Here is a 24,093-nt window from a genome sequence, read left to right on the forward strand (position 1 = left end):
GTAATGAGGAAAGGAGTACTAGTTCTCCCAGTGCTAGGCGTGTAGTCTCTCTAGAGTTTGCACCCAAGTGGTATATTGTTTCTGGTTTGCAAGAGGACTAGGGCATGCAGACCACTGCAGATTTTTTCCCTTAAATACCAGCCAAGGTCAGCTGGCAGTAGATGAGAGCCAGGTAGGTGATGCTGCAATGAAGTTGCTCGGGATTTACTGCACATCAGGGCTTGGCAGACCCTACTCAGGGAGCCAGGACTCTGGTGGTTTTCTGGAAACACTATTCTATGAGAAGGGAGGTGATTGTCATGAAGATGGGTTCACTGGGTCTGCTTTCTACAAGGAGAAGTTCCCCAAATCTCACATCTCCTCTTTCTCTGTACAGTTGTTACAGGTTTGCTTGGACATCCAGGCATGCAACAATAGCCCCAAACTGAGTAGCTCTCTGACATTCCCATGTGTGTTCATGATGCTGTAGCATGGATGACCTGTGTGTGTACACTACATTCACACCACTGGGAAAATCTCAATGCAGCCTTAGTTAGGAATAAATTAGTTAGGACCCTGGTTGTAAAATGAGCAATCCAGACTATTCCTCTTTGGATATAAGTATCTTCAACTCCAGCAACATCTGACAGTTTTTGCCTTCCTTCTGCAGATGTTTCAATACTTGTTTCCCTGGCCATTTTAATAGGAATATTCAGCATCATCTTCCATCTTTGAGAAGCTCAAAAAAAGCTTTATATCCATTTGTAGAATTTACCTCTTTTTAGCTGCCTGATCATGATCCTGTCCAAATCCATTCCCAGCCCTCAATGTCCACGATCAGACTCAGGGAGCTGTTCCAGCACATGATGCGTAGTGAATAGCACCAGATGGTTCCTTTCTCTTCAGAAGCTCACTAGCAAACCTCTATACCCAAAATAGCACCTTCTCTGCTACCAAATTATGCCTTTAGATCTGTACCTTTCTTCTGAGGAACAACTTTTAAGCTTTTTACTTAAGAGGCCCGAAGAGATGCTCTCCAGATGAACTGTGCACCATGAGTAGCAGGTCTGCTTTGCATTTCTTCCTTACCTTACAGCAATAACTTTCATACTCATTAAGACTCGCAAGCTTCTGTTGCAGTATTTATTTCAATAGTAGTGTTACGAAAACGTCTAGTTTGCCAAGAAGAGAATATGAGTGGCTGTATAAAAAAAACATAGAGAACTAGTGTCAAAGCAAAGACTGGTTCATGGACACAGGAGCTCCGTCAGTCTTCAGATGGAACGTGCATCACCCCATTGCATATGTTCCAAGAGGGGGAAACTCCTTCACTGCTGCAGGCACATAAATATTTAGTAAAAGAGGTTTAGGGATTAATTATTTGACTGTGCTTTTTTGATTTCCTCTTTTTATTTTCTGTGGCAGTGATGATGTTTGGTAGTTTGTGCTGATGGGCATCTAACACCTTCCTCCTCCAGAGAAAGGGGGAGTTAGCTCCCTTCAAGGGATATCTGGACAGCTCCTGGTATCAACGCAGCATAGTAAGGGCACATGCATAAACATTATCTAAAATTGAATATTTTCTTTCAAATATTCTCGAGATTTTGATTTTGCTCTGAATCTTAATAACCTAATTATTCTGAAATTATTGTCCCCTTGCTTTATAAACTCTTAATCATGAGGCTCTCAGGCAGATATTGTTTAAGCAATCAGTATCAGTATAATCAGTAATTAAAGTGATAGCCAACTACAGGTGCTGCTAAGTGCTAACAATTAAATGCATTTGTAATTGAAAACTTGATTGAAGTATTGACAGTTGCTTTGATCCCTGGGTCTGGAAAGTTCCAGTTCATTTTCTTTTAGTTGACTGAAGCCCTTGACAAGTTTGCGATATTTTTGCAGGCGTTGTGAACCAGGGAGGTGGAATTCAACCTTTCCTTGCCTGACTGATATGAGTAAAAATTGTAATGTGGATCGGAAGAGGTTTTGCTGGTTGTTGAATGACTTTAAGGAGTTTGCATGCATGTTGAGAGGCAGCTGTGTGCAGGTTTTCTGCTCTGTACATCTGAAGATGGCAAATCATTGAATAAAATCATAAAATCATAGAATAGTTAGTGTTGTAAAGGACCTTCAGGTCATAAAATCATAGAATGGTTTGTGCTTGGAAAGCACCTTACAGACTTTCTAATTCCGATCCCTGCCTTCTGCTAGACCAGGTTGCTCCAAGCCCCATCCAGCCTGGCCTTGAACACTGCCAGGGGTGAGGCATCCTAGATTGCCATGCAAGCAACATTGCCTGCAGTATGGGTAATAGCAGCACCCATGTCTGTTTGCTGGTTGGCCTTGTGGGGCTTCACAATTTCATGTACCCTGGCCACTTGAAATTAAATCATCCTCAGAGGAGCAAGGAAGAGCTGAGAGCAAACACTCATAGTGAGTAATTGTGTCATTGACATAACAACGAGTTAAAATGAAAAGTAGTATATCAGTACAGCTATGGAAATATGACTAATTGTGTCATTGACATAACAACGAGTTAAAATAAAAAGAAGTATATCACTACAGCTTTGGAAATACGTTGTAGACGGTTTTCCTAATAGAGGGGTTATTTTCTTACTGAAAAATTTTGGACCAACTTTGCCTGAGAAGTCAAAGCTTTGAAAATGTCCATGAATACGTTGTTCTTTAAAAATAAAGAGCATTTCAAATTAATGGTATCTCTTAGTTACTTCAAAAGGTTTAAAATATACTTACAAAATTAGTATGTTAGTTACAATTGTATAATGAAACGTGTAGAAGTGCCCCAAAATACCTAAAATGCTTCAAAACAAATTTTTCTGCTTAATAAAATGAGAAATAGAAAACAAGGTTCACGTATCCTAACTTTGAGATCTGAAAGATATCCATGGCTGGGCCAGCTGTCCCATGCAGTCAGGAGAAACTGGGCAATTCCAAAGGCAGGCACTGGTGATGAATTTCTCTGGACATTCCTCTCTCTGACTGCAACTGTAAAATAGAATGATAGAATCATGGAAAGGACCTTCAAAGGTAGCCTAGTCCAACCCCAAAAATGCTAATTTGAGGTGTCTAAGCTTAGCTCGGAGGAACCTCACCAATTTTTAAACATCACAATTTTTTTCTTTTGAATGCCTGGGTGCTCCCCAGTTATAAAGCACTCAGGTGGACTGTACATGCAACAATATTTCGGAAGCAGTTGTGCCTTAGGAGCTCCTACGTTTGCAAAGAGAGAGAGAAAATTATGACTTTTTTCATTGCTTGCTTTCAAACCTCACTATTTTCTGTTTGTTTTGCTCCTTGCCACCATAACCAAGTATTTGCCTGAGGTTCATGACTCTTCTAAGCCTTGTACTTGTTTGTTTCATCCTCTCTTCTTTTCAAATTAGTGAAGACACCCTGAGGCGTTTTTAGCCTTAAGTTTTTCCGCAGCACATCATTATTATCACTTTCTTTCTTTTTTATTTATTTATTTTTTTTTTTTAAGACTGTGGTGATCAAATGGTTGAAGTATTTGATCATGCAATTCTAATGTAAGAGATGTTTGGAAACGTATTTCAGAAGAGAAATACCCTGAGTAGATAATACCGGCTAAAAAGGTCTTCGTACCTGAACAAATCTCCCAATTTTTTTTTTATTTCTTACCTCCTCTCAGGTGAAAAACAAATTGAAAAAATTTAGCCTGTAGCAGGTTTGGTTGCTCCCCCATAGCACTGGAAATAATGACATAATGTCTTTCAAAGTAAGGCTTTTCATTAAAATTCATTCCATTAAAAACATCATTTCATTAAAAACACCACGCAGGATCTCTGCAGGCTCCATAGGTCTGATTTTAAATAGTTTTGACTTTCCTTACAGTGTTTGGGTAATAACCTTCTGTGCCAGATACACAATATAGAATAAGTATTTCCTGGGAATTTTTCTCTTCTGAAGAGAGCTCGCACAAACAAAAAAAACCTGTACAGTACCCCATGCGCTACCTCAGGATGCTTAATTTCTTGGTGAAATCTATTATTCTGCAGTTATGCCAGTCTTAGCACATCTTACTGCAAAAATAACACAATGATTTTCATGTTCTCTCAAGCACTAGCCTGCTTTAAAGTACAACTGAGGATTAGACATATTTATTTTAAACACTGGAGGGTTTTGAGTTCCTTCTTGAGTCTTGCCTGTTTTTAAAACGTACCTAATTTGGGAGATAATGCATTTTTTTCCACAAGCTGTTCAGGTAGTTTTGATGTAATTGTTTAGCAGAAATGGTGCTTGAATGCTTCTGAATGTGCAGTTCACCCAGAGGAGATTATTGAGGCCAAGATTAATTAGTAGCAGTTAAAAAAAACGCAGTCAGACATTCCCATGAATTTTGGCAAGCACAGAAAGGCTTTTTATCAGAGGCACAGGACAGCTTCTGAGTGCTCCCATTAGATCTCTAGCAGCCTTTCTCTGGGATGTGTCATTGTGTTCGGTGGTGGCTGGTCTTACATACATACCCAAATCTCAAGGGGCTTTTAAGGATGAAAGACGAGTCAAACTGGTTGAGAAACTTTCTACTCAGTGTGCTGAGGGATTAGAATTATTGCAGTAGTGTCCTGGGTGGTTTGCTGTGGTTTTGGATATAAGCCTTGCTTCTGACAGGTTCAGCTTATTTATGCTAGTATTCAAATATTTATTTCTTCAAGTTTCTACTATTTCGGCTCGCAACTGTACTCTTGCCCTCTGGGTGTGTTGAAACCATTGATACTTCAGAGGGACTGTGGGAGGTTTTGTTTGTTTGCTTGCCTTCATTGCTATTCTTAGTATTTAATGCGTCACTGCAACATTTGACAGTCCTTGGGTATCTTCAGTGCCCTTTGTTATTACTAATAAAGGCTAAACAAAGGCAGTAGCAGTGTTTGAGGTTTAAAATAGCTCTGCAAAATTTCAGAACACTTTAGGAAAGCACCTAAAAGTTATTCCTAGTTTCTTTGTAGAGGGTGTGTTATGTGTTTCTGTGGAGTCATTGTCCAATGACCTGGCTCCCAAATATGCCATTTTACTCTGAAAATTAGTTTCAAATCCCAGCTCATGTATGGGTCATATTTGGAACGAGAAATGTGCTGTTTCTTGCCATATAGGGAGAGCAACAGCCCATTTTGTTATTGCATGAAATAATGAAATTATTCAATTTTAGAACTTTTTCCAATTTTTTTGCAAATGAGGTGTGTTCTAGATCCTTAATCAACATAAATTCACAGCAGACTCTTATTCCGGTTTTATTTACCTTCCCCTGCCTTGCAGTGTTCAGGCTTTGCTTTTTAAACCGAGTTAACCTGTGCCGAGCCAACCATCCAGTAGATAGTCCACTATCAGCTGCTAGATAGGGAATGTCAGCTACAAAATTTCTTCCAAAAATGTGAAATCTCCAGTGGACTTTTATCCTGGGTGCGCCTGTCAAACCCTTTAAAGGTACTAGTTGCTCTGTGAGATGCCTTGCGTCCCATTGCAACTGTGTGCTCTTTGGCAGCTCACAATATGTCCCAGTGTATTTTCATAAGTGTTATTCCCAGATTGACTTAGTTTGGTTTCACTTTTTGGGCAGAATACCCCACACCCTTAAGGCACATGATTACCTCTACTTAAAATCTTGTTGAGTTTTGGAGTCCTTCTCCAGCATGGGAGGTGGTTGGAACTGCATGATTTTAAGGTCCTTTCCAACCCAAACCAAGTCTGTGATTCTGTGATTGTATCAGATTCTTGATTTGTGTGTCTAGCTGCTTTGATTGTAGATAATTGAACTTCCATTGGGGGTGGGTTGACAGGGGAAAGGAAAGAAATGTACAGAGTGACTTAATAAAGAAAAAATCAGAAGAAAAACATATGTGCAGAGACAAAGTGCAACAGAGAGACTTCATGAAGCAAGTACTAGTCCTTTGCTACCATAACTGAATGAATGTTTGCAAATATCTGCTAATGAATATTTATGCCGAGAAGATTATTGATAAAACAAACTGACAGATGGTCTTTGCACATCCAGAAACTTTGATTTGATAAGATTCATGAGATTTCTGATGCTCTACATTTCCAATCAATGTGCGGATAATATGTCATCTTTTTCTTATGGTACTCAATAATCATCAAAATGAGAGAATGGAAATATCCTATGGTTTTCGGAACTACAGGGAAGATGTTAAAGTTTTGGCGCATGTTTAGCAAGTTCTATTGGGCCAACATCTGTTCTCCCTGGAAAATTTTATCAAATACAGTTGAACTAGGAGGGATTATGCCATGTATTTTGCAGTCTATAACAGGCCATCTGCAATGTCCAGGGCATTCGCAGCTCTGAGCGAGGGCAATGTTAGACATCCAAGCTGTTGCCAAGCTGCTGATGGCGATTTCCTAATGGCACAAGGAAAGGACCATGCTCCTGTTGAAGAAGGCTCATTTCACCAAATGGAGGTGGCCAGCAGCCTTTTACAGTACTTTTCTACATTGCGTTCCAAGCAGGAATAACAGATTCCTACAGTCCTCTTGAAGCTGTTTTCATTTTATTATTTCCTTAGGAATTCTGGCATAACAGAAAGGAAATGTTTTCTTTCTGTTGGTTACCTCTCGGATGAAGTGTGAAGGAATAGAGCAGTAGTCATTACTGCTCTCTTTCAGCAGAAGAAAGAACAAAAAGCCTGTCAGAGCCTTAGTTATTGATTTTCAAGGAGCAACGAGTCATATATTAAGTACTATTGATAAAAAGCATCGTTGTGGTGTCCATGGAGACCAGGTTAAGGTGAAAGTGAACTGTTACCGCTACAGTGACAGCTTTAGGTGGTCTGTAAAGAACCAGCCTTTTCCTCTAATCATAAGGAAGATCTTATTTATTCTACCTGGAGTGTTAGATCAAACCCATTGCTTCTGTGAGCCCTGCTGTGCAGGGCGGTGTGGTCACTCTTGACTTCAAGGCAGAAGATGGGATATACGGGGTCTTGAAAAAACTGCTCAGCACATGCAGGTGTTGCAGCTCCAAGTGCTTCAATGCTTCATCTGGAACTCATTTCCTTCTTTTTAAATCAAATTAGTGTCAAGTTCAGCCTGCAGATGGTATGGCTGCAATAGTTTGTCATATCCCTAAAAGCTGCACATGTATAAATCTCACATGTGATTGTATGCCTGTGTGCAACAGGCTTTGTACCATACTGTGTTTGGGCACATATTTGGGCACAAATGGAGAACATGCTTGGACACTGTGATACTTACACCAGCGTGCCCTTTGTTTGGAAGCCTTCAGGATTTTCTCTGTTCAGAAGGGTCGGACCAGTGCTGCCTGGTCAGGGTCCTGCGTTGAGCAGCCCAGGCTTGGGCAACCTGATGATGAAATGGCTTGAGAGAGGCTGGAGCCACTCCTGCTCCAGTTCCAAAATGGTTATGCCATCTTTTGGTCTGCTAGATTGTTGCTGACTGGCCCATGGAGGGGTTGAGCCACCCGAGTCGCCAGTCTATTGCTTTAGTATTGTTCCAGTATTTAAAGGGTGGCTACAAAGAAGATAGATAGAAACTCTTTTGACAAGGAGTCACATAGAAAAGATGAGGGGTGGCAGGCACAAGTTACTCCTGGGCAGATTCCAACTGAACACAAGAATATTTTTCCCAATGAGAAAAATCAGCCACTGGAAGGGGCAGGTGAAAGATGGAGTTGTTTCTTTCCCTCCTCTGAAAAACTATCCAAATGCCCTGCTTTCTCCTCTGTCTGTGAAATGGGGCCGTCAGTGTGTCTTCTCATAACTTGGCTGGAATATGGAGAGATGTTGAGGTGTCCCTGGTGACAGTGTGGCTCCATGTCATGCAGAAATCAGAAGAATTGGGAGTGCACCAGTATCAACCAGTGAGTTACCTGTAGATGTCCTCAGAGCTGCCACACTAAGATGTTTTAAAGCCATTCTCTGTGTGTTTGCAGTCTCCCATAAACATTTTATATGTAGGCAATTTCAATATGCAAAGTGACCAAATCTGTTTCTAAAGCAATCACTCTGTGGTTTGAAAAATGGAGTTTGTTCTGCCCTAATGCAAAAAACTCAGCATTATTTCACTCAGCAATGAAACGCTGAAGTATTGATTTTGAAATGTATAATTGATTGTAACAATAAATCACTGGGCAGTATATGTGCGAAATTGATTTTTCTATTGCAATAATTAATTGGATATGTGCTATAACATATTTATGCAGGGACTAAGCAACTCAATGATGGCAATAAATTGTATTTGGTCAAACACGATCCACTGTGATGTGGTTGACTTTTCCCTTTGTCTAAAACTTTGTAATACAGTGCTGTAAGAGGTAAGATAGGCACAAGTGAGCGATGGTAGGCCTTGCTCCATGAGAAACTCTTAATACCCTGAATAACTTTTATCATGCTAAAGAAAAACACTCAGAGGACTAGAGACTTTCAAGGAACAGCTGGTGCCCAGATTGTTTCAGCAGACAAATGCTGATGTACAGTATCAGCTCTCTTATCAGTCCAGCCCAATAAATCTGGTGTTTTTTCCTGGACAAGATGATAGAAACTGTAATAAAGACTAGAGTGAATAGGCATATGGATGAACATGATATGACGAGCAGGGATCAATAAAGCTCTTGTGGAAGGAAGTCCTGCTTCACACGCCTATTAAAGCCCTTTGAAGGAATCATTCAGCACATGGGCAAGGAGATCCAGTTGATAGCGCTGGCTTGGGTTTCCTAAAGCCTTTTGATAAGATCACTCACAAAAGGCTCCTGCAGAAATGCAGTTGCTGCAGTTTAAGTAAAAAGATCCCTTTGTGATAAACAACCGATGTGATAAAGAGCAAAGGATGGAGGGAGGTGTTGGCTTGGCTGAGGAGTGCTGGCATGGAGTCGTCAGTGATGTGTGTTGGGATCCACGCTGGCTAGTGCACAGGATGGAGGGGGAGGAAACAAGGTTTAGCAATTTAGTGTGCCGTAAGTGAACGCTGGTTGCTAAAAATCCATACAATGTTGAGTGAATAGCAGATAAAAGAGTAGATGAAATTCCATGTGGTTAAATAGGAAGTGATGCAGTAAAAACATGAGCACCCACTGCTAAGCCCTGAATTAGCTGCTGCTGCTCGCGAAGAAGGTCTTGCTGTTAAAAGTCTGGAAGCACAATGATCTACAGTGGTAAAAGCACCACTGAGTGTTGGGATTTATTGGTAAATGAGCAGGGTTGAGAAGAGAAAGATCGCTGCAGCAGTGAATAGACCTGCCATGCTCCCTCTGCCTAACACAAGAGGGAAGAAAAGGTACAAGAGATAGCAGCAGGAATGGCAAGTGCATGGATTGGCTTATGTATCACAGGGACAAAATCCCTTCAGGCCTTTCTCCAAGGGGAGAGGTGGCAGAGACTAGTGTCTGGCCATGCGGGGGTGGGCCAGGACTCATGAAGGGATAGTTTCTGTTTGGGCGATTAGGCAGAGATTAAATCCCTCATCCAATCTAGCAAGCAACATTTAGAAAACAAGCGATTGGTCTTGGTTAATTGCATTGCTGCTGTCTCTGAAGAACAGCTCAGTGAAAATTCTCTTACATGTTGGGATTGGCAAAGAGTTTACGCCCAAGAGGTTTGAGTTTTTATATTGGTATACTGAAGGTAACATTCCTTGAATGTCTGTGGAACTAAAATGGCACAGAATTGTTAGCACTGCTCAGGTTGATATTTGTATCCTATGGTCAAAAAGAGGTGACTGGCACTTTGGGCTGAAAACCTAAATGAGTTGCAGAGTCTACTCAATCCCAAAGCTGATTTTTCTAGTACCATATGTGTCCTAGCAGTCTGTTGAAATGAAAAATTCCTCAAAAGGGAGAAAATTTATTCTTCAAATCGATTGTCTATATAGCCATCCGCTGCTATAAAATGTACAGGGTTTTTATGCCAGTGTGACTCTTTTTAGTTTTGATTTGGTTTTCATCTTAAAGTAATAATTTAGTTGAATACATATTGTTATTACAAAACCGTATCTTTTTTCTGTTTCCTGTTTCCTTTCTTTTTCCACCACTTATTTTATATGTTTTACTTCTGTCATATCTTTTAAGTGAATAAAACAACAATAATATCTCTTCTTTTACAGAGCATCAAAGTTAGCTGGTTGCCTCCACCACCAGGTACTCAAAATGGATTTATTACGGGCTATAAAATCCGGCATAGAAAGACTACCCGCAGGGGTGAGATTGAAACACTGGAGCCAAACAACCTCTGGTACTTGTTCACAGGTCAGTGTTCACATGGTACAGCCTTGCAAGGTTTTGATGAATTAAATGCTCTGGGAATAAAATATACTTTCACTTCAAGGAAGCATTGATTTCTCTGCTGGCAGGTAACATTTATTGTGTTGTACAAAGACAATCTTTATAGTGCTTTTTTTTCAAAACCAATTTTTTCCTCAATGTTGTTATCATATGTTTGTGTGCTGGACCTTAACATTAATGAATTTGAAGCTGAATTTCTTGTGTTTGGTATCTTTAAGCCTCAGTTGGTATTTTTTAGATCACTCAGTCAACATCTCCTATTTTTCCATGGGTGCAAAAATACTGATTTCCCTAGTTTCTTTTCCAAGATTTTCAATGGAAAATATCTCCCCACAGAATAAAAAGTGCAGCAGTAGATCATAGCAAAACTATAATTGCGATGAATGAAAGTAGCCAAACGAGTATCATAAGGGTAACAGTGAATTCTGGTAGGTGAAAGTGAATTTCACCTGGGTTCGTGTATTACACCCAAGACATAACTAAGAAAGCAGCAAAGCATCAAGGGAGAAAATTAAACTCTAACAAGGTCAGTGGCACCTTTGCCACTGAATTTAGCATAGCCATCATTTCACCTCAAATGACCTGCTTTCTGTTTATTTTCATGTGTAAAATGTAATCTGTGAGAATCAGAAGTAATTCTGAATCATGTATTTCAGAATAAACAAAATAATTTTCATTGGGAGGGAGAGCAGTATTTTATTTCAAAATTGAATAAAAACAGAAGTAGAACACTGTTCTAAAGAAGACTTTTAACAATGAAATCTCAACTCGGTCATCTAAACTAGGCGCTTGACCAAAGTCCCTATGGGACCTCTTGTGAAGGCTGTGAATGGCTGCACAACAAACAAGTACTTGCTGGGGGGTACACAGCATCTTCAGCAAGTTAAGTTTAAGGTTTCTTCCAGCCCAAACCAAGTCTACAAAATATATATGCATTTCCGCATATTTCCATATATATGACAAATCCAGTGGACTATTACTAGAGATTTTGGTATTGTCCTTTATTTATTTTCTTCATCTTCTTCTTCTTTTACGATGTTTATGTGGTTTGGGGTTTTTCTTTTTTTGTTTTTTTTAAACAGGACTTGAGAAAGGAAGCCAGTACAGTTTCCAGGTGGCTGCAATGACAGTGAATGGGACAGGTCCCTCCTCAGACTGGTACACAGCAGAAACACCTGAGAACGATCTTGATGGTAAATGCATCTCTTTTAAAACCTGTTACTTCCTACAGCCAGCTAGCTGAGGGGTGTCATTGCAGTTGTCACCCAGGCTGAAGTTAAGGTGAGATGTTTTAGACCTTCTGAAAGTGCACCAACAGATGTTTTCTTATAATCCCAGGTCCCATATATCTTAGGTTGTGTTTCTCTGTTGTTAAGAGGACTAAGGAGTCAGAAACCTTTGTTAAATAATCCTGTTCTAGAATTTAGCTCCTGAGCATCATGGTCATTTGCAATAATACAGTGAAGCGAACCTGTACCTTCATAAATGATAAACATAACCAAAGAAACAATAAGAATGATGCCAACAATCCTAACAATTCATGAAGCAAATATTCAAATAGGTCAAATGCTGTTTCCCAGCCTTCATTTGCAGATATTATAAATGCAGGTTGGCAATGAAGCTGAATAATTAGTGAAAGATGATGGGATGCAGATACCTGGAAACTGTGGGCTGTGTAAATCACTGCAGATGCTGACACAAAAGGGAAGAAAAACACTGAAATGAAAGGGTTAGATAAAATGACTGGAATATTTGAAGTAGTAAAGGAATAAAAGGAGAGTAATGAAAAAGTCTACATAAAATTAAACAGAGTGCAAATCAAATGGAACAAAGAATCTGACAGATGGAAGTCACGGCAAAACTACAGACAATCCCTAAGAAGGAAGTATGTAGTAGAAAGGACATGAACAGAAAACAAAAGGAAACTGATGAAAATTGCTAGGATTTTTAAAACAAAAAAAAAGCCACCTAAAAAGGATCAAAGGCAAATTAGATGAAAGAGTAAACAAATACTCAGTTTAAATGCACCATAGTACTTGATGTTGCCTTTCTTTTGACTGGCTGGATTTCCTTATGCTCTCAAAGTCAGCCCTTGTAAATTGAAGAATCTTTGCCTTTCCCTATGTCCAAATGCAATTTTCCAGCAGACCAGGAATGACTGCAGTGCATGGCACGCAAAATGGGAGAACCCAGTACCTGTGGTTTCTCATCAGGGTCGTAAAGAAGAGGTGACGCTGCTAGACGCGTTGTAGCAATACCAACGGATCACGACATGCCACGGTGCATGATGATATCTTCCTAATTATGTTTTGGCTAGGCAGCAATTTGAGAAGCGATGATGTTAAGGTATAATGAGCTGACTTTTCACTGGTGAGAGTGAAAGATAAATTCTGAACACACTGCAGTATGCAAAAAGGATGTAACACATTTGAGCACATTCGTTTTCACTTGCATTTGGTACACACTACATATATTCCTTTGAAGTTTTGTGCCTCAGTACACATGTGCATGCAAAGATGTTAATCAAGTCCTCACAGGAGACACACCATGGAAGTGAGTGCATGCGAATAAACTCAAGCAAAGCCATTTTGTTCATGTTTTGTATTTACATGCATTTGAATTTGCAGTAGTGATGAATTGTCCTCCTGAAGCTGCCACAGCCTGATGCTGGGAATGCACCGTGTTACAGATCAGTTACAAATGCTGTGATAAACCCTAGGGAAGAATCTACTCATTACTGTTGTTATGCAGAATCCTGCAAGCATCAGCTACCCAGGGAAAGGCTGGAGTAGAGGCTGGTAACTGCAGTTCCCGTTCCTTCTCTGCTGCCGCGGCTGATGCAGTTTCTCATGCTTTTACTGGAAGCCTGTTTGGCTCAGCAACATGAAGATGACCAGTGTCCCAGAGAACGGTGTCAAATCTGAATGGATATCCATTTTAATTAGTGTAGTTTTTAAAAGTGCTTAAAAATCCAAAAATAAGGCTGTTTCTTCAAGGTTCCCTAGAAAGCTCATGTGCCTTTACCGACAGGAGAGGAGGTCTTAAATATTTATTTTAAGGCTCAAATATTGAGCTCTAAAAAAGAAAAATATAAGAAATTGAAAGCAGTGCTTTCCCCAAAGAGTATGTTTTAAATAGCTTGAGCAAGGATGCAAGAGAATTGCTGATCAACTTAACACAGGTATCCTCCAGGAAAACAGGTTTAGGATGCTTGGTTTCTGATTACTGCATTGAACAGGTTGAAGCTGTTATACATGTTAGATAGTGATACAGTGCTTTAAGAGCGTAACAAGTCAGACTACTATCATATTGTAATTTATACTGAAAAGCAATGTAGGAAATAGATGAACAAAATTTGATGAGTAAAAAGTACCCTGACATAAAACATGTACCTTTGAATATCTCAGAAAATTACTGAAGTGACCCAAATGTAAAGCATTTTTCAAGCTTGAGAGTGGAATTAGAGGTCTTTTAGTAGTACTAAGCACAGTATTCACTGGATGAAGACGTGGGTGCTCAAGCCATCATGTAGAAACCCAGTGAAGGACTCAGAGGCACGTGTGAGGAGATGTCTCATTCCAGGAAGAAAAGTCACCACAGGCAGGGACACTGAACTTCAACTTCCATTTCCTTGGAACCTAATTGTCATAATTGAAGAGAGTAAGGAAAGCAGCACCAAGAAATCTGATTTCATTGGCAGATCTACCAAGGAACTCTCCTCCTAAGTGCTGGATGATGGGCTGTGGGGCTGGATGACATCTACAGCTTGTGTGTCTGAGCACTGCATTTGCTTACATGTACCCAAAGATTTCCCTACAGGACAGCAAGTGATAAACTCTTGGTGCAGTTAAGAGAGGGACTATAAATGTGGCTCATTTAGGACTTAAGATAAAGAACTTGTTTGGCAGTTCTTGTAGGAGAAAGGGATCTCAAGGTTGGTTCTTAGAAATAGTTCTGGCATCATGTTCAAGCCCAGAAGAAACATATGAAATAGAAAACATATTGATCTAGAACTGCAAGGCAACGGCCTGACAAGAAAGCAGAAGCATGAGGTACATGTTTCAATAAGAGTTTTACTCCTAGATATCTGCGTGCTGGGACACTGGAAATCAGCAGACCCACGGAAAAGCTGGAGGGTCCGATTTCCTGAAGAACAGATGGGTTTAGATGTTTGGCCGTATGTTATGTTTGGCAGAAGTCCTTATACTCTGAAACATACTTCGTCATAAAAAGAACTGAAAAAATTTTGTTTGAGGGGAAAAAACAGTTGATTCTGACATTTGACTATGTGCTATGGGATGTGAGCAACATGACACAAACTCTAAAACTCAGAGCTGTTTCAGACTAAGAACGTTTTTTCCATAAATTTTTAAAGTAGAGCAAATGAGAATGTAATTAAGTCGCTTTATACAGAAAGATGAACCAAGAAAATGCATCTTTAAATAATAGCTGTGTTTTTGAAACATCAATGTTCAAAAAACAGTTCAAAAATATTGCTCGCCCTAGCTTAATTTTAGAGGGTTAATTCAAAAGAGGGATGCAAAAAGTTAAACTGCATTTTGCTTTTTGAAAGAAGTCATGTTTTAGCTCTGAAATGCCTGAATCTCATATTTGAATTGCTTGAAATAAAGAGTATGAAATGTTTGAATAAAGTAGTTTTAACCTAAATGGCTGCCTAGAGGTATCTGTACTTCAATTGAAACCTCTGTGTTGTGTCAGATGTAAAGATTATCATTTGAAGCAATCGGTTTTTGGAATGCTCTGATCTCCTTTGCTGCCTGAGAATTGCTACTTTTAGGAAGTTTGAGGAATTGCAGTGTCGCTACCTTCCGCAGCTTCTCATTTCAAGGCATCAAGTTGTTATATTATCTTTGGGGCTTGTAAGAAATGCTTCTGTAATTTGTTTTTCAAACAGCACTGCTCAGGAATAGCTGCTCGAGTAACTTTTGCATTAAAAGAAAGTTTGGGACTGGGGCAGGGGTAAATGGCAACCTCACCTGACTTACGGTGGCACTGCTGGTGCAATCTGTTTCTTTTTGTGAGTAGCTCCTCTTCAGTGAATTTTCTTCATCCTTTAAACAAGACCGAACTTTGCAATTTTAAGGAGTTGAACGCAAAAGTCTTCTAAAGTTGCTTAAGTATTTCAGACTGGTAATGTACTAATCAGACATCTCTGAAAGTGCAACAGTTTTTATGACTACTCTAATGCGTTCGTAAGAATTCACCTGAAAGCATATAAAATACCAAGAATGCATGTATGGCACTCCTTACTGAAAAGTGTTAATTCTTCTTTACATTACTTTTTCCAAGGTTTATAGTGGGAATGCTTCACAACTTTGAAGTGTCTTTTGTTGGAGTTTACACCATTTTATAGTATTGCTTTTTTTTTTCCTATCCTGCCCTTGTTGCCTTCCATATAAGCTTTCATCTATTATATTGCAAGCCTTTTTATTGGGGAAAAATAGTAACTTGTCTCTTTCTGCTCTCAAAAAGACAAGCTACTGTGCAGCTCCTCTGAGGAGACTTGTGATATGGTAGCTCTCGGGTAAACTCAAACAAAAGGCATTTACTCATCATTTACCCTTTAACAGTAAAATCAGGCTTGTAAGAGGCTAATAGAATCCAAGTGATTAATTACTACATAATGTACTGAATTTTACCTGAGAATACCTGTCAATAAAGTATCTGGTTCTATTATTTCATTATGGAAATGTTGGTGTATTATTTAAAGCAGCTTCAAATCAAGAGTTTCATGTCTAAGAGTCAAGTCACTTCTTGTTTTCATAGGAAATAAACAAATTATTTCCAGAATATACAAGACTATCACTAGCAAAGTAAACCTTTTTGTTAAATAATCTGGGAGCAATTCATACAATCAGCTGTCAGGATCCCGCTGAACTTGCAAAAAGAGCAGGGAAGAGAAAAGTTATCCTCCTGGAAACTCTTTTGCAAGTCATCTTTCATTTTCCTGCAGCACTTTAAACCCTGCTTGTATCCTTATGCTAAAGGTGAAAGGTAGTACAAGGTACTGTGGCTAAACAGGCTGAGGCTTATTGGTGGCCTTGGAAGGCAAGGATGCAGCTCAGAAATCAAATTGCATGAGCTCTGCATGTAACTCTGGGGCACCTGGTTGGGTTTTTTGTGCAAATGTTTTAATTTAAATTCAAGCCTTGAGTAGAATATGAGCTTATTCTTTTATCTTTTCTTTTTCTTTTCCGAATCCCAGAATCTCAGGTTCCTGACCAGCCAAGTTCACTTCATGTCAGGCCCCTGACAACCAGTATTGTCATGAGTTGGACTCCGCCATTGAACCCAAACATTGTTGTCCGCGGGTACATCATTGGCTATGGTGTAGGCAGTCCGTATGCTGAGACTGTGAGGGTGGACAGTAAACAGCGGTATTACTCCATTGAAAACTTGGGTAAGTAATTGCTTTCATTCATTTCATTTCATGAAAAGATGTTGCTTTGAGATTATGCTGGTTTTGTAAGTTTATTTTCAGGCTGTCAATGGTGCTTCCTTTGTATGTTGCTTTCTTAGACTGCTTCTGCATTTCATTTTATGTTTGGTCTCACCTTCAAAGCTCTGGATACTCTCAAGCATGTCAAACCTCTTTGATCAAACCCTCATTTTATTCAGGAGATCTTATTAAGTCATGTGCTCCTAATGCTGACTCCCACTTGTGCAGAGAGCTGGACCTAAAGATGTTATTCCCTGGGCTGCCCCCCACCGTGTCTGAATTAATGGCAATTGCAAAACTCCTATTTTGTGTCTGTCAAAGTGGTGCCGAGAGAGAGATGATTATTCATTATTCATGGCACAGCCTTTCTGATAGTTCATCTGAATTCTCAGCATGGTATGCAGGGACATGCATCCTTCCACTGGTGATGGACCGCTCTCCTAGCACTGGTAAAGCAATTCAGAGTTTAAAGGAAGTCAGAAAGCTTAATGGTTTCGTGTCATTTCTTCTTTAGCATTTTCATTCCAGGTAAAAATGGGAAGCTTTCTGCTCAGCAATCTGCGAATGATCAGATATTACAGATTACAGGATTACAGGAAAATGCTTAAACATGGTGCATTAGGTACACAGCTAGACTAGTTACCTCAACTTTATAGGGCCAAAACTCTCTAATACCTGGGGACAGTTTACTTTGGAATTTGTGTTTTATAGCACCATGAAACTGCATCACCCAACCTTTTTGCTTTTTCCTTAGGGAAACCTTGAGAGACAAATAAACCATTTTTACTGTTACTTCATCAAACAGCTTCTCTATGTTCAGGTGTGAATTTCATAATGGAGCTTTTTGCAAACACTCATGCATAAACACTCCAAATATTTAGTGGGTCCTACAGAAAAAAGCAGATTTGATAACATTTTATGCAAGTGCAAAGTTATTTTGCAAAATGGAAGGATGTCTGACTATGGAAGAAAATTGGTGGAATATAAAGATAAAAGCTATTACTAATGAACGTGTGTGTCTAATAACTCTCAGTCAGTATTAAATGCAAAATACTTTTTTATATGTATTCCAAAGGGATTTAAATTCTCCAAAGCCTATTTTAAGTTGTTTCATATCCTTAATGAGTTTTCAGTTCAATCTGTAACCACTGTTGTCCGGGAAGTTCTAGAAAAGGAAATTGCATCGTCAGAGCTATCAAGGCCAATGTTCTTTGGTTTTGGCAAAAGCTAAGGAGATGCCTACACAGCTCAAATTTATGGAGTTCCAAATGGTCAGCTCGCAGTAGAAATGTCTTGATCAACAACAGGAGAAATGTTTAGGGGTTTGTGAAGCCTCAGCGTTTCTTTTCCTTTACATGTTAAATGACCAGTGAATATATTTGCTCTTGGGACCTCTGACAGCCACTACCATCACAGAATCACAGAATCGGTAAGATTGGAAAAGACCTTTAAGATCCTTAAGTCCAACTCTTACCCCAGCACTGCCAAGGCCACCACTAACCCATGGCACTGAGGGCCTTTTTTACATGTTCATTGAACACTTTCATGGACAGTGCCTGCAGCCCTGCCCTGGGCAGCCTGTTCCAATGCCTGAGCACCCTCTGGAGAAGGAATTGTTCCTAATCTCCATCTAAACCTCCCCTGGTGGACCTGAGGCTGTTTCCTCTTGTCCTTCCATCAAGAGGAAGATGGGTAGAAATAACTTGTAGATACAAAAGCCTTCTCTCAGGGTAACTGCATTGGTGTTTGTGGAAAGTTGGTAGTATAGTTAAGCTATTAGAACTGTTTTGGTGGATTAAAAAGGTTCTCCTATATTGTTGATTGTGCTGGCAAGCAGAAGTACACACAAAGTGCAGCAAGTGAGAGAGTTTCACCAATATACTTTAATTACAGAAGTAACACTTGGACATCTAGAAAATTTAAAGAAAGTGTTTCGAGTATATCAAATACTTGGTTACAAATAATTTGGTCACTGATATCAGGAAAATCAAGGTTGTGGGGGTTTTTTGTTGAACATCCTTCAACAGACTGAAGTTTCATTGAGAGTTATTAATTATTCAAATGGAAAGGATCTTTTCACTGTTTTGTTTGGCGTTGCTTTTCTGTTTGTTTGATTGCAAATACTCAAAAGGTGAGCAATGTAACTTAACTGTGATTGAACAGGTAAGCCATGTGTATCTGGTCTCTAACTGGTTAAGGATTTTGATCGTAAATCCTGATGTGCATGTTTCAAATCTGACTTTCGTGAACATTCACATGTACAACTTTGAAAATCAATTTCCATGAATAATTGCAGTAATTAAATCCCATCATTTAAATAGCTACACAAAATGAACCTCAGTGGTATGTGGCTAAGCCCCAGAGAAAGCTTTTAAAAAATGAGCACGGTAGCCACACTTCCTAGATTATTCACACACTTTATTAGAAACCATTACAAAAAAACTACACGAAATGATGAGGTAATTTTTTCATAATAAAATCACTGTTTCAATAAGGTTGTAAATCAAAATGTGCTGCTGTCGGGAACAAGGGGAAAAAATATTTCGTAGGTGTTACATGAACTCATCCCACCTGTTGCAAAAATTCCTATGAAACACATGCATGAGAGGTATATGTTATCTTAAGCATAATATGCAAAAGCAACAATGAAGTCTGATACCTAAATAAATTGGGAACTGCAGTGAGTTTTTCCTCTCCCCTCTGAAGACCTCATCTCTTTTCATCCTCCTGGCTTTCAGCGACTGCTGCTTCTTGGCTCCCCAGCTCTCCTTTGTCTCGTTAGACGGAGACTGCAGAAAGGTCACCCCACTGCTCCTCGATCCCATCTGTGATGTTTCTAGCTGAAAAATTGGCTTTTTGCAGCTTCCTGAGGTCCACTGTAGTTCTTTTTATTGTTCCTTTGTATGCTAGCTTGGAGCACACTGCAAGCCTGTGTATCATTTGGATTCTGTAGAGGTAGATACTTTCATTAAAGAGCAGTCAGATTTGTTTGACATCAGATGCCTTTCAGAAATCCTGCCTGACTCTCATTTGCAGCTACTGTTTTTGCACATAGATGCTGAAACGCAATAATCCGGGTCATGTTAAGCATTATTTTACCTCTATAAGCTCATGTTGTAGTCCTGAGGGAAATGATGGTGAAGAACTCTGTATTAAAACTAGTGCTGTGCCAGTTGAACAGTGATGCAAAACACCCTGAAACCGTACGTGCATGCATGCATACATGCCTGATATTTTCCCAGGGAACAGTTTTCTTCTTTCTGTGTTCAGACCTGTACAAAAGCACCTCCTGCACATCTTTCCAAAGACCTTATGGTTGAGAGGTTGAGGAGACGGAAGCATGTAGGTATTGAAAGTTGACGCTAACAGCCCCTACTGGTTTTATTCCCAGCATCTGCAATAGGGTTGCCCTGGAAATTCCTGCCTTCTTGATCCCCCTTCATCTGGCTGCTCCTGCTGTAGACATATGATAAGGTTGCTGTAGCAATTCCTGCTTGTTGGATATGTAAGGCTGCAGATCCTTGTGCTGATATTTGTGTGGGTTTTGTACCTCCTTCCCTAACTTGTTTGTGCAGCTGTGAGTCATTACTGACTACCTGCACACACATTCTATGAGTGTGGATGGTTGGGTACCGTTGTTATAAATGTCTTGAGATAGAGTAATGTATTGCAGTTTGTTTTTTTATGGGAAATTCTCAAATTATAAAATCTAACCCTAAATTACTTCCTATTATCATAAAATAAAGCTGAGGCAGACTCAGAAACAAAATGTAACCCATGCTTCAAGCTCAGGCCTGTTCATCTTCTCTGCAGGCAGTCTGTAGCTTCACTTGCGGCCATGGTAAGCCAGTGTTCGGTGGTAAACCCTTTGTGATAAGACAGAAGTAATGATAAACTCTCTGACCTAGTCTCTAGGCTATTTATTTTACCCAGCTTCAGACATTGAACTGAGTCACTGGAGTTTGAACCTTATCAGCCCATGTTACTTCTCTAATCCTTCAAGCAGGAAAAGACGACAGCAAGGATAGTTGAGCCCATTCAACAGCTGACTTTTGCTACCTGTTGATCACTGTGGATAATTTTCTACACTGTTGACCATTGTCCATAATGGTAACTTAGCCATGGTGGACATTGTTATGCATCAGGATTCACTGTTCTAGAGCTGATAATGAGATTCCAACGATTTTTGAACCTTCAATCTGCTGCTAGTGATTGACTAAAAGGGTTTTCTGTGCAGGACCTGATGTTTTCTGGATTGGAGTCACATTTCAAAATCTCTTTAGAAATCCTATTAGGCACTTCACTGCACCTTTGTAATCCTAAATACTTTAAAAACTCTGCTTGAAAGTACAAGGCTTGGGAGTGGTGGAGGATCTCCTTAAGCAGATCACACACAGGGAAAGGTTGGAGACCTACATGCTTAGAGGGTGGCCTGCTTTTTAATTCCTTTCCTCTTCATAATATAAGTTTAACACCAGTATGCACAAGTCACATGACAGCTTTGCATCACATTTCAGGTACTTAATTGATTTGTCCCTTCAAGCAAAACTTCTTTAATGCCTGCATCAGCCTGTACCCAAGCTGTTACAGCACTTGTCCGAGTAGTACACTTCAGGAGCTGAATAAATCACTTCAAAAAACATGAGGAAAATCTACTCAGTCTTTCATAATAGTGATTGAGGACTTTTTATTCTGTGTGATCATCTTGAATGCAACTGTATAGAGGAAACACTTGTATTCTAGAATGAATTAAATACAGTGATTTTCTCATGACTGAGTGGTCATATTGCCTTGAGACACTCTCCACAGGTGCAGAAGGATATAAGAATATCCAGAGACTTCAGCTTTGCCAGTGAAGTATTTGTTGTATTTTCTTTGTGCAGTTATGGAAGATATTAGATGTCAGCCTCATACATTTCAGGAGCAAGCATCCCTTGCTCTCTTTCAGCCTTTCCCGTGACAGAGAAATCAGTGTTTGACTGACTCTCAAATGAATAATTCTAACAAGGAAACCCTTCAAGTGAGACAATTTATTCTTTTTTCTGTTTTTGTTTTGTTTGGGGTTTTTTTTAACATATTATTTTGATTGTTTACTTGTGATTGTAAACAGCAAGGTTATTGGCTGATTAATTGTCATTTTAACAACAGTGGAAAACTCACATATGCTAATTCTGATCTGTCACACGTAAGAAGTAATGAAGTCTGTACTGACCAAACTCAAAAGACATTAAGTGTAGAAATGAACTGATTGGGCTCATCTCCAATGAGCTTTTTATCAATATTTACTCATGAAATAAAAAATTGAAAGAGAAGGCAAAAAGTATGACGATGAGATTTCTGTTTACCGATTAGGCAAACATAAACCCCAAAATACCTGAAACACCACACTGGCTGCAATAATTTGCATTAAAATTTCAGTAGCTGATAAACGCGTATTTTTAATTAAATTATTGGAGAAATTAAGTGTGGTGACTTTATCATAGTGTGTTACAGTATGTTAACAACATTACTATTCTGGGATATTTTGATAACTTATTCTGAGACATTTTAATCATTTATTAGAAGAAGAGAAATGGGTAGGAGGCTGGCATGAGAATGGTGGTAGCCTGGGCACAACAAGACCTGGCAATGACCACTGGGTCAGAAAGGGCATTAAAGCTCATTCAGCTCCAACACTCTACCACAGGCAGGGACACCTTTCACTAGAGCAGGTTGCTCCAAGCCCCGTCCAATCTGGCCTTAATATACCACAGTGCAGACTGTGCTCTATGTTAAAGACATCCCAACAGCAAAAATGTTTTTGAAAAGCATTTGAATAGCAACAATAGAATAATTCTGCATGGGATGACAGGGTGGTTGCATCACATGAGAGAAAGCAGAGAGATGCAGATTTGAAAATCCAGGTCCCAGATTTAAGGTGATCAGAAAAGTTAATTCCTCTGGCATCCATAGTAATACTTCCATGTGTGAAACACCCGAAGTCTTTCCATGAGAAAATGTGTATAAAAATTACTATTTTATGGATATTCAAACTGTTAAAAAACTAAATATGATGGGAGAGCTGTACCAAATTCCAGTCTTACAGAAGCGTGGACTTTCCTTTTCTGAGCACAGCTCTTCCTCCCCACTTACGTATGTGAGAACAGAATAAGGCATAATTTTAGAAAGAGCTTTTAAGTACGTTGCCTTGATGTGACCTAAGAAAAAGCTACATTCATCTCCCTGAGTGTGCAGAAATTCATATGCACCTTCTTAAAAGAGTTTGGCTGGGAAGCTGGAGTGCACATCTCAAAATACTATTTTCATGTCTCTTTTTTAACTGGAACCTTTGATCCTCCTGCCCCAGCAATGAAAGCAAAGTGCATAATATGAGCAAAATCTAGCAAAGACTTTGCAAACTTACTCTCTCTTCTCCCATAAAGCCTGAAGCTACCCACATCTGAAAATTGTAAACTGCAAAAAGAAGATTTAATGGATGTGAGCTATTTCTGCTTAATTAGTAGTTTGGAGAATTACAGCTACCATATGAATAATAAGAACTCACACCAGTAAGTCTGTTTTATAATGCTGGAGTGAGCTGGATGGTCTCCTTGGTCTGTATGGACCTGTGCAAGGAACTCCATACAGCATGGTGGGAGATTGACAGCTGTGGTGTTCTTGTCTTTGTGCACCTTGATGCAAGTGTTACTGTTCAGGTGATGCCCCAGAGTTTTGGATGGAACAGATGTTAAACTTTACAGATACCTGCGTTATTCAAGCAGGAAGAATTTAAAGAAAATTCGGCAATTAGAAGTGACAATAAATGGAGACAAAGCTTTTAGATCTGAATTTCTATTTAACAAACCCAACAGTAGGAATATAAAGGGTTCCATCAAATTCACCTTCGTCTTAACTGCAGATCAGATTAAATTTGACCCTTCTGCATAAATGAGGCAAAAAAGCATTTTGTTTTATTGTGAAGAGAGGCAAAAGAGGTTCTTCATTTTCTTTAATCTTTGCAGATGACAGTTGTGGATTATAGCAAAGACATAAAAGGAAACAAAAAAGCTTTTTAATGTAGTTTTGGGTTGTTTCCTTCCCTTTGCATTTTTAATACAAAATGGAGCAACAAAAATCAAACAAAAATATGTTAAATTTTATGCATCTCACTGTTTCCCTCATAGATCACATTAAAGCACAACGCTAACAAGTAAAGGCACTCCGAAACTCCAGGGACTGTTCATTTTCTTCCTTGCCTTTGAAAACTGACTGTCATTTAAAGAATGCTGTCATTTCTGCAAATACTTCATGCAACAATTTTCTTTCATTTCTCCCTGACTTTACTTTCTTACAGAGTGCAGAGAAATTGCTCTCAAAGACAGGGTCAGTTTGT

At 39.3% G+C, this 24,093-nt stretch overlaps 1 protein-coding gene across 1 annotated transcript in view; it reads left to right on the top strand.

Annotated features, from left to right (window-relative positions):
* DCC (DCC netrin 1 receptor) overlaps positions 1-24,093 on the top strand; it is a 615,473-nt gene that overhangs the window by 504,705 nt on the left and 86,675 nt on the right. The window contains exons 13-15 of the mRNA XM_065661552.1: positions 10,084-10,225; positions 11,344-11,454; positions 16,488-16,682. Coding sequence (XP_065517624.1) covers positions 10,084-10,225; positions 11,344-11,454; positions 16,488-16,682 — 448 coding nt within the window. The remainder of the gene's footprint in view (positions 1-10,083; positions 10,226-11,343; positions 11,455-16,487; positions 16,683-24,093) is intronic.

Source organism: Lathamus discolor, chromosome Z, assembly GCF_037157495.1.
Source record: "Lathamus discolor isolate bLatDis1 chromosome Z, bLatDis1.hap1, whole genome shotgun sequence".
NCBI lineage: Eukaryota > Metazoa > Chordata > Aves > Psittaciformes > Psittacidae > Lathamus > Lathamus discolor.